At 66.6% G+C, this 12,117-nt stretch overlaps 1 protein-coding gene across 1 annotated transcript in view; it reads right to left on the bottom strand.

The window, feature by feature from the left end:
* Positions 1 to 54: 54 nt before the first annotated feature.
* LOC128138179 (ryanodine receptor 1-like) overlaps positions 55 to 12,117 on the bottom strand; it is a 31,955-nt gene continuing 19,892 nt past the window's right edge. The window contains 23 exon segments of the mRNA XM_052779487.1: positions 55 to 159; positions 256 to 320; positions 430 to 586; positions 1,166 to 1,300; positions 1,406 to 1,552; positions 1,960 to 2,020; positions 2,120 to 2,250; positions 2,365 to 2,407; positions 2,626 to 2,756; positions 3,598 to 3,825; positions 4,205 to 4,291; positions 4,518 to 4,683; positions 5,381 to 5,454; positions 5,878 to 5,889; positions 5,891 to 5,923; positions 5,925 to 6,176; positions 6,178 to 7,220; positions 7,819 to 7,900; positions 8,495 to 8,599; positions 9,797 to 9,925; positions 10,528 to 10,616; positions 10,800 to 10,880; positions 11,687 to 11,704. Of these exon segments, the coding sequence (XP_052635447.1) occupies positions 55 to 159; positions 256 to 320; positions 430 to 586; positions 1,166 to 1,300; positions 1,406 to 1,552; positions 1,960 to 2,020; positions 2,120 to 2,250; positions 2,365 to 2,407; positions 2,626 to 2,756; positions 3,598 to 3,825; positions 4,205 to 4,291; positions 4,518 to 4,683; positions 5,381 to 5,454; positions 5,878 to 5,889; positions 5,891 to 5,923; positions 5,925 to 6,176; positions 6,178 to 7,220; positions 7,819 to 7,900; positions 8,495 to 8,599; positions 9,797 to 9,925; positions 10,528 to 10,616; positions 10,800 to 10,880; positions 11,687 to 11,704 (3,374 nt within the window).

A 12,117-nucleotide genomic window follows, 5' to 3' on the forward strand; every position in this document is an offset into this window, starting at 1 on the left:
CTGTCCCCCCTCCAGGTGCCCCCCCCACCCCCCCGGTACCCCCCCCTCGGTCCCTCACATGTAGTTGGCCAGGTTGTGCTCCTCCAGCGTGTGGGTCTCGAAGCCGTGGGGGGTTGTGTCGAAATAGTCGCTCCCGATGCCGCAGATGAAACATTTTGTCTGGGGAGGGATTGGGGGGTCAGGGACCAGCCAGCCCCCCCCCCCCGCCAGACCCAGGCATCCTGCAAGCCCCCCCCGGGGGGGGGTGTCACTCACCTCCATGTCCTCCTTCACCTGCTCCTGCTGGTCCCGCAGCTCCCCAAAAGCATCGATGATCAGACCTGGGATGGGGGGGGACACGGACAAGGAGGGGGGGGGGTCAGCGGGGTGGAGACCCCCCCACCATAGGCTCGCCATAACCCCCCGCCCCAGCCCGGGGGGGGTCCCTACCCTGGATGATGGCCAGGAGGATGACGATGACGAAGAAGAAGAAGGTGATGTCGAAGACAACGCGGTACAGCTCGTAGTCGTCCCCCGCTGGGTCCTCGATCTCGTCCCCAATGCCCCCCCCGGCCCGAACTCCCACGTACATGTGGAACAGGTAGCACTGGGGGGGGGGGGGGCAGCACGGGGGGGGGTCAGGGACCCCCCAGAACCACTGCTGCCCCCCCCAGGGAGCCCCAAAACCCTTCTAGGAACCCCCCAGCACTCCCCAGGACCATCCCAGGGACCCCCCCAGGGACCCTCTGGACCCCCCTGGGCCACCCAGGCCCACTCCAGACCCACCCAGGGACCCCCTGGACACCCGCTGACTCCCAAGGCACCTCCTGGATGCCCCCAGGGACCCCAGCTTCACTCCTAGGACACCCCCAGGCCCCCCCCCGAACCAGCCCAGAGGTCCCCAGCTTCTCCAAAGACACCCTCTGGAGACCCCCCAGGACCCCCTAGGACCATCCCAGGGACCCCTTGGATGCCCCTGGGACCACCCCAGACCCCCCTGGGACCCCTCAGAACACCCCCACAGGGACCTCCAGGACCCCCAGAGCCCTGCGGGACTCCCCAGGGACCCCCTATGACCATCCCAGGGACCCCATAGATGCTCCCAGGACCCCTCCTAGGACCATTCCATGGACAACCCCCCCGGGTCCCCTGTCCCCCCCCACCCCCGGCCCCCCACCCCACCGACCGTCATCATGTCGTCGCACTTCATGTCAGGCTCATCCTCATCCTCGCTCTTGTTGTAGAACTTGCGGAAGAAGTTGAAGGCCACCACGGTGTAGAGGTACACGACCACGGCCAGCAGCCCCACCGTCATCGCCAGCTGGGGGGGGGGGGGCGGGGACGGACACGGACGGGAAGGATGGCGTCAGTGGGGTCCCCCACCCAGCCCTGGCCACGCCCCCCACCCCAGGCAGCCCCCCCCCACCTGCTTGCCGTTGTGGGTGACGGAGGAGAGGATGGTGCGGAGGGTCTTCACCCCCATGGCGATGTCCAGGAGGTGGGAGGCGAAGAAGAAGTTGTTGTAGTGGCCCAGGAGGGACATGGCCATGTACCAGGTGAGGTAGAGGAAGGACTGGGGGGGGGACACACACACCATAGCGGGGGGGGTCACCCTGCAGCCTGGCACCCCTGTTGCTGGGGGTCCAACACCCCCAGCACCTTGGGACTCTCATCACCCTGGTACCCCCATCCCTGGGGGGTCCTGGGTCCCATCACCCCAGAACCCTCATCGCCCTGGGACCCCCCCACTGCTGGGGGTCCCACACCCCCCCACAATGAGACCCCCACCAGCCCTGTGGGGTCCTGACTCCCACCACCCTGGGACCCTCATTGCCCTGGGACCCCCATCCCTGGGGGAACTGCTGACCCCCATCACCCTGGGTACCCTCATCCCTGGGGGGTCCCAGACCCCCATCACACTGAGTCCCCCCCCATCACCCCGGGCCCCCCACCCTGACCTCCCCAGCTCCCCCCACTCACGTTGTCAGTGAAGATGACCCCAAACTTCCAGATCTGGTACCTGATGTCGATGGATGTGATCCTGCGGGAAGGGGGAGGGGGGGTGTGTGAGGATGTGAGGGGAATCCCCAGGATGGGTATGACCCCCCCCCCCACCTCCAGACGAGCCCCCCACACCCACCAGGTGAGGAGGGAGCTGTCGGGGGGGGCCTTCCTCTCGCCCTGCGCCCCAATATCCAGGCTGGCCAGCTCCATCCCCAGCAGCTCCGCGATGCGCTCGCGCCCGTAGATATCCCCATACTTCTCCAGCACCTGGGGGGGGGGCACGGTTGGGGCGGGGGGGGCACACACGACACGGTCAAGGGGGGGACAGGACACGCTCAGGGTCCAGCCCCCTCCTGTGTCCTGCGGGACCCCCCCTCTCACCTTCCTCTTGACGAACTTGTCCCAGTAGTTGCTGGGGAAGGACCTGAGGGGACAGGGAGAGGTTGTGGGGGGGTCTGTGTGTCCTGTCCCCCCCCCCAGCAGCCACATCTGGCCCGGGGGGGGCCCCAGAGGTCTCCCAGCTGGTCCCCCGTACTGGGTGTTGACCGCCAGCCAGTCCCACTGGTCACTCAGCCCCCCCACATACTGGGTTAGGAGCACCAGGAGGTTCCCCCCCCCCAGACCCCCCCCAGACCCCCGTACTGGGCGTTGAGCACCAGCCGGTCCCACTGGCCCTTGACGTCGTCGTCTGGCGGCTGCTCGGTGATGTAGAGCCCCGAGAACTCCAGGCGCCGTGCCACCTCCTTCTCCCGCTTGAAGATCACCAGCGGGATCTGGGGGGGGGACACGGGGACATGGGGGGACACCGGGACATAGGGGTCGGGGGGGACACGGGGACATGGGGGGACACCGGGACATGGGGGGACACAGGGACATGGGGGTGAGGGGGGACATGGGGGGACACGGGGACACAGGGGCCAGGGGGGACACGGGGACATGGGGGGACATGGGGACATGGGGGTACATGGGGGGACATGGGGGTCAGGGGGGACATGGGGGGACACGGGGACACAGGGGTTGGCAGGGACACGGGGACATGGGGGGACATGGGGGGACACAGGGACATGGGGGGGCATGGGGACATGGGGGACACAGGGACATGGGGGTGAGGGGGGACACAGGGACATGGGGGGGACATGGGGGGACACGGGGACACAGGGGTCGGGGGGGACATGGGGACATGGGGGGGTCAGCGAGGACACAGGGTCACAACCCAGGCCCGGGGGAGGAATCAGCAGGGCCTGGGGGGCGTGGCCGGGCACAAAAGGGCGTGGTGACCAGGTAGGAGGGTGTGGTCACCAGGTAGAAGGGTGTGGCCACCAGGTTGTGGGGGCGTGGCCAGGGCCAGATGCCTGCTCCAGGTGTGTGTGTGAGGACGACGACCAGGTGTGGGCATGGCCAGATGACTGGGTGTGGCCAATCAGGGTGTGGCACCATAAATGGGTGTGGCTGGGGGCAGCTGGGCGTGGTCAGGGGCAGGCAGGCGCGGCCAGGGGCAGGTTGGCATGGCCAGATACTGACGCCAAGTAGGGGTGGGCAGGTGGGAACAGGGTGGGGCGTGGCCAAGGGGGGCGTGGCCAGAGGCAGGGCGTGGCCGGGCGTGGCCGGGCGCACCTTGAGGCAGTTGTAGCCGATGATGCAGAGGAAGGCGACGAGGGTGTGGGCCAGGGCCAGGCCCTGCAGCGCCGGCTGCATGTATCCTGTGCTCTCCTCCAAGAAGTAATAGACCACGCTCTCCTCCCCGGCCCCCCCGGCCTCGTCCCCCCCGTCCTCCTCGGCCACCGCCGCCGCCAGCCCCGAGCCCTCCGGCTCCTCCTCGGTGCCTGGAGGGTGCTCTGACACCTGGGGGGGTGGGGGGGGGGTGAGGGCACCTGCCCACCCCCGTGCCCTGGGGACCTGAGGGTCCTGGTACCCGTCAGCCCCCCTTACAGACTCCAGAGCCCCCCCCAACCAAGGAGCCAGGGTGGCCCCAACCTGTGCCATACCCCCCCTCAGGGACCCAGGGGTCTGGGTTGCCCCCATCCCATAATCCACCCCCACGGATGCAGGGTGCCCACACCCCATCCCATATCCCCCCCCAGGAACCCGGGGTGCCCCCACCCCATCCCATACCCACCCCAAGTTTTCAAGGTGCCCCCAGCCCATCCCATATGCCCCCCCTCCCAGGGAGCCGAGGTGCCCCCCACCCCATCCCATACCCCCCCCCCGCAGGGACCCAGACCTTGTAGAAGAGGAGGATGAAGTTGATGGCGAAGGCGAGGAAGAGCGCCAGGAACCGCAGGTTGTAGAAGTTCCTGGACAAGTAGTTCTGCACCGGGGGGAGGGACAGGGACATGCTCAGGGGTGGGGGGGGTCCAGCCCCAGGACCCCCCTGAGCACCTACCCAGGGTATGCCCCCATTGATGGGGGCCCCATTGCCCCCCCCCCCCCCCGCCCAGGGATGGGGGTCCCAGTGGCCGGCTTGCACATGGGGAGGAGGGTCCCAGTGCTCAGGCAATGGGGGTCCCAGCCCCTCCTTGGCCCCCCCCCCGTACCAGGAATTTGACCCTCTGGACCTCCAGCTCAGTCCAGAACTCGAAGGCTCCTTCGGCCGGTGGCTCCTTCCGCTCCCGGGGGACCGATTTCCTCCTCTTCTCGGGGGCACCAGGCTCGGGCCCCCCCTCGGACCCCTCCGCCCCGGCCTTCTCCCCATTCTCCGTGCTGGGGTGAAGGTGCTGCCTGGGTGGGGGCCTCCAGCGGGACCCTCCATCCTTCCCACAGCCCCGCCAAGGGGGACAGGCACCCCCCGATGGGGCCAGGTACCCACCCCACCACCCCAGTGGGGCCATGCACCCACCCCATAGCTCCAGTGGGGCCACGGACCCACCCCAGAGCCCCCAGTGGGACCATGCAGCACCCAACAGGGCCATAGACCCACCCTACTGCCGCAATGGGACCATGGAGCGCCCAAGGGGGGGCCAGGCAACACCCAACGGGGCCACGGACCCACCCCAGAGCTCCAATGGGGCCATGCACCCACCCCACAGCCCCCAGTGGGACCATGCAACACCAATGGGACCATGAACCCACCCCATAACTCCAATGGGGCCAGGCAACACCCAACAGGACCATGAACCCACCCCAGAGCCCCCAGTGGGACCATGGAACACCCAATGGGACCATGAACCCACCCCAGAGCCCCAGTGGGACCACGCAACACCCAATGGGACCATGAACCCACCCCAGAGCCCCCAGTGGGACCACGGAACACCCAACGGGACCATGAACCCACCCCAGAGCCCCCAGTAGGACCATGCAGCACCCAACGGGGGCCATGGACCCACCCTACTGCCCAATGGGACCATACACACCCCAATGGGGCCATGGACCCCCTGGGGGGTCCTGCCCCTCCACTTACTCAGCTTTCTCCGCCTCGCCCGGCAGCTCCTCTTCCTTCTGTGGCTCCTCCTCCACCACCTCCTCTCCGTCCTCCTGTGGTGGGAGCCAGGATCGGGGTCAGGGGGGCACAGACTGACACCCCCCCCTCCCCAAGCCCTGCTCAGGCCGGTCATGCCCATAGGGGACAGAAACCAGGTGTTTGGGGACCCCCCCACTGCTGGGAGGGAGCCCAGGGTCCTGCCCCTCCTAAGGAACCCCCCCAGTGTCCTGCTCCCCCCATAGGGGACCCCTGGGGTCCTGCCCCCCCATAGGAACCCTTAGCATCCTTCTACCCACCCCCCCCTCCCAGGGAACCCAAGCATCCTGCACCTCCATAGGGACTCCCCCAGCATCCTACCCCCCCATAGGGGACCCCTGGGGTCGTGTTCCCCCCCCAGAGACCCCCAGCATCCTGCCCCCCCCCCCGAGACTCCGAGCATCCCCCCCCCCCCCACCGAGCCCCCATCGGCTGCCTACCCCAATCTTCCTCCCGGAGGATGGGAGTGCCCTCGGGGGTGGGGGGGCTCGGCAGCAGGGGGCTCCCCGATGTCCCCCAGCCCCCCGGGGGCGTCGGGGGCTGCCAGCCGATAGTGCCCGGGCTCCTTGCGCACCCCGAAAGCCGTCACCGGCGCCGCCGCCGCCTCCTCCTCCTCCTCTTCCTCCTCGGGGGGCTGCGGCAGGTGGGGGGTGGGCGGGGGGACAGGGTCTTGGGGACCCCCTTCTTCTCCCCCCGTGGCTGCCCCGGCCTCGCCGCCCCCCACAGCATCCTGAGTGGGGGTCGGGCATGCTGGCCAGCAGCTCGGCCAGAGCTAGCCGCTGCGCCCCTTCCACTAGCCCCCCTCCGAAAAGAGAGGTCCAGGCCAGGCGCCCCACGGCCCCCAGCACCCCCCAGCCCCCCAGAAGCCCCCCCAGCATCGCCCGGCCGGTGGCCGCTCCCGCCGCCCACGCCAACTCCCGACCCGGCCGGCGTCGCAACCGTCGCAACCGTCGCCGCCAGGTTTGGGGGGACCCCAACAAACGTCGCAGCCCCCCAGCCCCCGCCAACAGCTCCCCAAAAGCTGAGGTGGGTTCGGAGGGGGGAGGTGGAGCAGTGGGATCAGGGGTCTCCTCTTCTTCCTCCTGCTCCTCATCCTCTCCTTCTTCCCGGGGGGGTTCCTCCTCGGAGAGGCGAGAGGCAATCTGCATTTCGAAGATGGTGTCCTCGCAGAAGCTGACGAAGAGCTCCATCTTCTCGGCCTCCCCCCCTTCGTTGACCACGTCGAAGATGAACTGGCGCTTGGATTCCTTCACTTGGGGCATCTCCCACTGTGCCTTGTTGGCGGCGCTGATCTCGAAGTAGAGGCGTTCGATCCGTCGAGCGGCTCCCATGATCTCGATCCGTCCCAAAAAAGGACGGAAATACTCCAAGATGCTGGCCGCTTGCTCCAAGAAGGTCCGGAGACGTTGGTCATGGGGAACGTGCTCCGAGAGGTTGGTGAGGAGCACGGCCACGTTGAAACCGATGTCACGAGCGGGTTCTTGAAAGCGACCAGCAAAGGCTTCCACGTCGATCATCTCGTTCTCGTCCGCCTCGGAGCAGGAGAGCAGGAACTGGATCTCGGCGGGTTCGTACTGCTTCTGGCTGTCCATCGCCTTCTGGAAGTCCTTCTTGGAGATGAGACCTCGCGGGTCCGAGACGTAGTCGCGGAAGGCGTCTGAGGCCACGATGTCCCGCAGTTTCAGGAACATGTCGAAGAACTTGAGGATCATGGTGACGTTGCTGGAGGACTCCACCAGCATGTCCACCATCTGCCGGGCGATGGTCCCGTTCACCACGTTGCCTGTGGAGGTGGAGGGGGGATGTCTCGTCAGGTCTGGGGATGCTGCAGGAACAGCCCTGGTACCTGGGGACACCTGGAGAGCATGGGGATGGCTCTTGTGGCCGGGGATACCCCAGGTGGCCAAGGACACCTCAAGTGGCATGGGCCACCATGGATGGTGGGGAGCACCCTAGAGAGCAAGGGGACACCCTGAGGGACAGGGGACACCCCAGGTGGTCAAAGGACACCTTGGAGAGTGAGGGGACACCTTGGATGGTCAAGGGACACCTCAAGTGGCATGGGCCACCATGGATGGTGGGGAACACCCTGGAGAGTGAGGGGACACTATGAGGGACAGGGGACACTCCTGATGGCATGGGGACAGCCTGGATGGTGAGGAGACCTCGTCTTGGGGGTGTCGTGTCCCCCCAGTGATACGGGCATCCTGGGTGGCATTAGGAGATCCTGGATGGTGGATGGGATGTCCTAACCCCAGGTGGCATGGGATAGCGAGGACACCCTGGATGGCAGGGGGACATTGGGTGACGTTGGGGCACCCATGGCAGCAGAGGGGTCCTGGACACCCCGGGGTGGGGGGGGGACGACAAGGGGACCCCACCTTCTAGCAGGGACAGCAGCATCACCACCATGTCCTTCTGCAGGTCCAGCAGCTCCTTCAGCAGCTCGATCTGGCTGGAGTCCTGGGGGAAGGACAACATGGGGGGGACACACACCATGAGCCCAAGGTGGTCCCCCCCCGTGCCGTGACCCCCACCACAGCCCCAAACCCCCTTACCTGGGGGCACGACCCGCTCCAGCACCGCTCCTCGCGCCACGAGACAGAGGGAGGGTGGTGGCCCCCCAACTCGCAGGCAACCCAAGCGGGGGGGGTCTGGGGGGGCTTTGCCATGCCATGGGGGGGGGGTTGGTTAGCAACGCCATGCAACGCTGGGGAGGGGGACGGGGCGGGGGGCTCGGCGGGTGCTTACGCCCATCCGGGGTCCCGGCGTTTGGCCCATCTGGCAGCAGCGGGGCGGAAAGGTCCGTCAGAGCCAGCTTGGGGTGTCATGGGGTCCCCCCGGAGTGTCATGGGGTCCCCCCCATCTTGGGGGGGGGGGGTCCTTAGGGTGCCCCAGGGCCAACGGGATGGTTTGGGGGTTGGAAGGGGGGCTGCTGATGCCACTGGGGACCCAGGTGTCCCCAACTCTCCCCACCTTGGGGACAGCAAGGAGGGGCCAGCGGGTTAGTAGGGGGTGGGGGGGTCCCAGTGCTCCCAGTACCCTCCCAGTGCCCACCTGGGCCAGCTTCTTCATCATGTGCGCGAAGACGTGGAGGAAGCCGACGACGGCGTCCCAGAGGCGGCTGTGAGCCAGGCTCTGCTGGTTCCCCGTGCAGGGACCCTGCGGGTGGCGGGCACTGGCACTGCTGGCCCCAGTGACCCCCAGAGACCCCCTGGGGACCCTCGGGGACGGTGGGACCTCCTAGGGAGTCCTGGCAGCCCCAGGGAATTGGGACCACCAGGGAACATCAGGGACACTGGGAGCCCTGGGACATTGAGGGTCTTGGGGACATCAGGATCGCTTAGACACAGGGGTCCTCCCAGGGACCTTGGGGACCTCCCAGGGACTCCCAGGGACATCAGGGTCCTTGGGGACCAGCAGGGACATCAGGGTCCTTGGGGACCCCCAGGGACATCGGGATCCCCAGGGACCCCCAGGGACCTCCCAGAGACCCCGAGGGACATCAGGGTCCTTGGGGACCACCAGGGACATTGGGATCCCCAGGGACCTCAGGGACCTCCCAGAGACATCAGGGTCCTTGGTGAGCACCAGGGACATCGGGACTCCTGGGACACTGGGGTCCTTGGGGACCACCAGGGACATCGGGATTCCCCAGGGACCTCAGGGACCTCCCAGGGACCCCCAGGGACATCAGGGTCCTTGGGGACCAGCAGGGACATTGGGGTCCCCAGGGACCTCAGGGACCTCCCAGGGACCCCCAGGGACATCAGGGTCCTTGGGGACCACCAGAGACATCGGGGTCCTTGGGGACCCCCAGGGACATCAGGATCCCCAGGGACCCCCAGGGACCCCCAGGTACATCAGGGTCCTTGGTGAGCACCAGGGACATCGGGACTCCTGGGACACTGGGGTCCTTGGGTACCAGCAGGGACATCGGGATCCCCAGGGATCTCAGGAACCTCCCAGGGACCCCCAGGGACATCAGGGTCCTTGGGGACCAGCAGGGACATTGGGGTCCCCAGGGACCTCAGGGACCTCCCAGGGACCCCCAGGGACATCAGGGTCCTTGGGGACCACCAGGGACATTGGGATCCCCAGGGACCTTGGGGACCTCCTTAGGGACACTGGGGTCCTTGGGGACCCCCAGGGACATCAGGATCCCCAGGAACCTCCCAGGGACATACAGGAACACCAGGATCCCCAGGGCACCAAGGCTCCTGGGGACCCCCAGGGAGCTTGGACCACCCTCTCCAGCCCCCCAGGGACATCGGGGGTGGGGGACTGTGGGGTCCATCCCACCCGGGTGTGCTTAGCGAGGGGCTGGAGGGGGGGGTCTGGGCAGGGTGGGGGGCTCACCTGGATGTACTCGGTGAGGCTGTTGAAGACCTGCTTGGCCACGGCCATGGCCTTGGAGAAGTTGCGCTTCCCCTGCTCGTCGATCACGTCCTTCCCCGAGTAGTACCAGTAGAAGTCGCTGATGGACTCCTGCCACCGGACGGGCACCGTCAGCGGTGAGGTGGGGGGGGGGACAGGGACACAGGGACCACCAGTGGGATGGGGACATGGGGACCAACAGCAACACGAGGACTTGAGGATGGGGACGTGGGGACCACCGGCAACACAAAGGGGGGATGGGGGTGTGGGGACCACTGGCAGCATGAGGACACGGGGACAGGGACATAGGGACCACCAGCAGCACAAGGACGTGGGGACAGGGACCACCGGCAACACAAGGACATGAGGATGGGGACGTGGGGACCACCAGCAGCACAAGGACATGGGGATGGAGACACAGGGACCACCGGCAACACAAGGACATGAGGATGGGGACGTGGGGACCACCAGCAGCATAAGGACATGGGGACGGGGACGTGGGGACCACCAGCAGCATGAGGACATGGGGATGGGGACACAGGGACTGCCGGCAGCACGAGGACATGGGGATGTGTGTCAGGGATGAAGATCAGGGACGTGGGTCAGGGAACATGGCTTGGGGCTGGGGCAGAGCCGTGGGGTGTGGGATTGGGGATGGGGTCCAGGCTGGAGGCCATGGTGTGGGGCTGGGGGGGGGCCGTGGGGTGCGGTACCTGCAGGCGCAGCAGGTAGTCCACGGTGCAGATGATGATGTTGATGGTGGTCGTGTTCCCCGTCTGGGTGCGCAGGTAGTTCTGGAAATCTGGGGGGGGGGGGGGGGAATGGGGTGAGACCAGCCCCACGGCCACCCCATGACAGCCCAGCAGCCCCTCCTGCCCCATAGCTCCTTCTCCTGCCCCACAGTTCTCCAAAGCCCCTTCCCCACCCCAGAGCCCCCTCGTGTCCCATAGCCATACCCCTATGCCCCCCCCCCATGCCCTCTCACCATTGTTGTGCCCCTCGCACAGCAACTGGAGCAGCCGGAAGAGATCCTGCGTGAACTCATCGTCCGACATCACCTTCTCCCCTGGGGGGGGGCACGGATGGACGGACGGGGTCACACGGGGACAAAGCCGGGGTCACACGGGGACACCCCAGGGTGGCACGGGGACACCCCAAGGTGGCAATGGGGACACCCAAGGGTGGCACAGGGACACCCGGGGTGGCAGGGGGTTAGCATGGTGGGGGGACAGCCAGTGGGGCCGAGGGGGTCGGGGACAAGCGGGGACAGGCATGCTGTGGGGACACTGTAGGGGTGGCAGCCAGGGGACGTGGGGACGTGCCGTGGGTCCCACTCTGGGGACAGGGCACGGGGAGGCCACGTCGGTGCCACCTTCCTCCAGCACCGCCCCCCCCCCCCCCCAGCCCTACAGACCCTACAACAACCCCTGCAGCTGGGCAACCCCGTCGTAACACCTCATAGCCCCTACAACAGCACCCTATAGACCCTACAATAACACCCCATAGACCCTACAACAGCACCCTATAGACCCTACAATAACACCCCATAGCCCCATAGACCCTACAATAACACCACATAGCCCTATAGACCCTACCACAGCACCCTATAGATCCTACAGTAACACCCCATAGCCCTATAGTCCCTACAAGAGCACCCTATAGATGCTACAATAACACCACACAGCCCTAAAGACCCTACCACAGCACCCTATAGACCCTACCACAGCACCCTACAGACCCTACAACAGCACCCTACAGACCCTACAATAACCCCCCCCAGCCCTATAGACCCTATGATAACCCCCCAGCCCTATAGACTGTATATACACCCCCCTCCCCAGCCCTATAGCCCCTACGATAACGAGTATTTACCGTTCTCACGGCTGATGACTGTCACCAGGAGCCGGGATGGGGAGAGAAGGGGAGAGAGGAGGTGAGCAGGGCGGGGGGGTCATTAGAGCTGGGGGATCATTAGGAGTGGGGGGGGGTATTAGGGTTGGGGACAATTAGGGTTTTGGGGGGGTCATTAGGACTTTAAGGGGTATTATTAGCCCAGGGGTATTAGGTGCCTTGGGGGAGTATTGGGGCCTGGGGGGGGGTATTAGGGGCCTGCAGGGGCTGTTAGGGGTCAAGGTGGGGTATTAGGGCTTGGGGGGGTGTTAAGGGCATAGAGGAGTATCAGGGCTATAGGGGTATCAAATCTATGGGGGGGGGCATTAGGGGCTCAGGGGGCATTAGGGACCCGGGGGGGCAGTCATTAGGGTTTGGGGGGGGCATTAGGGCTTTGGGGGTGTATTAGGGAC

The sequence above is a fragment of the Harpia harpyja genome (assembly GCF_026419915.1).
Source record: "Harpia harpyja isolate bHarHar1 chromosome W unlocalized genomic scaffold, bHarHar1 primary haplotype SUPER_W_unloc_5, whole genome shotgun sequence".
Lineage (NCBI taxonomy): Eukaryota > Metazoa > Chordata > Aves > Accipitriformes > Accipitridae > Harpia > Harpia harpyja.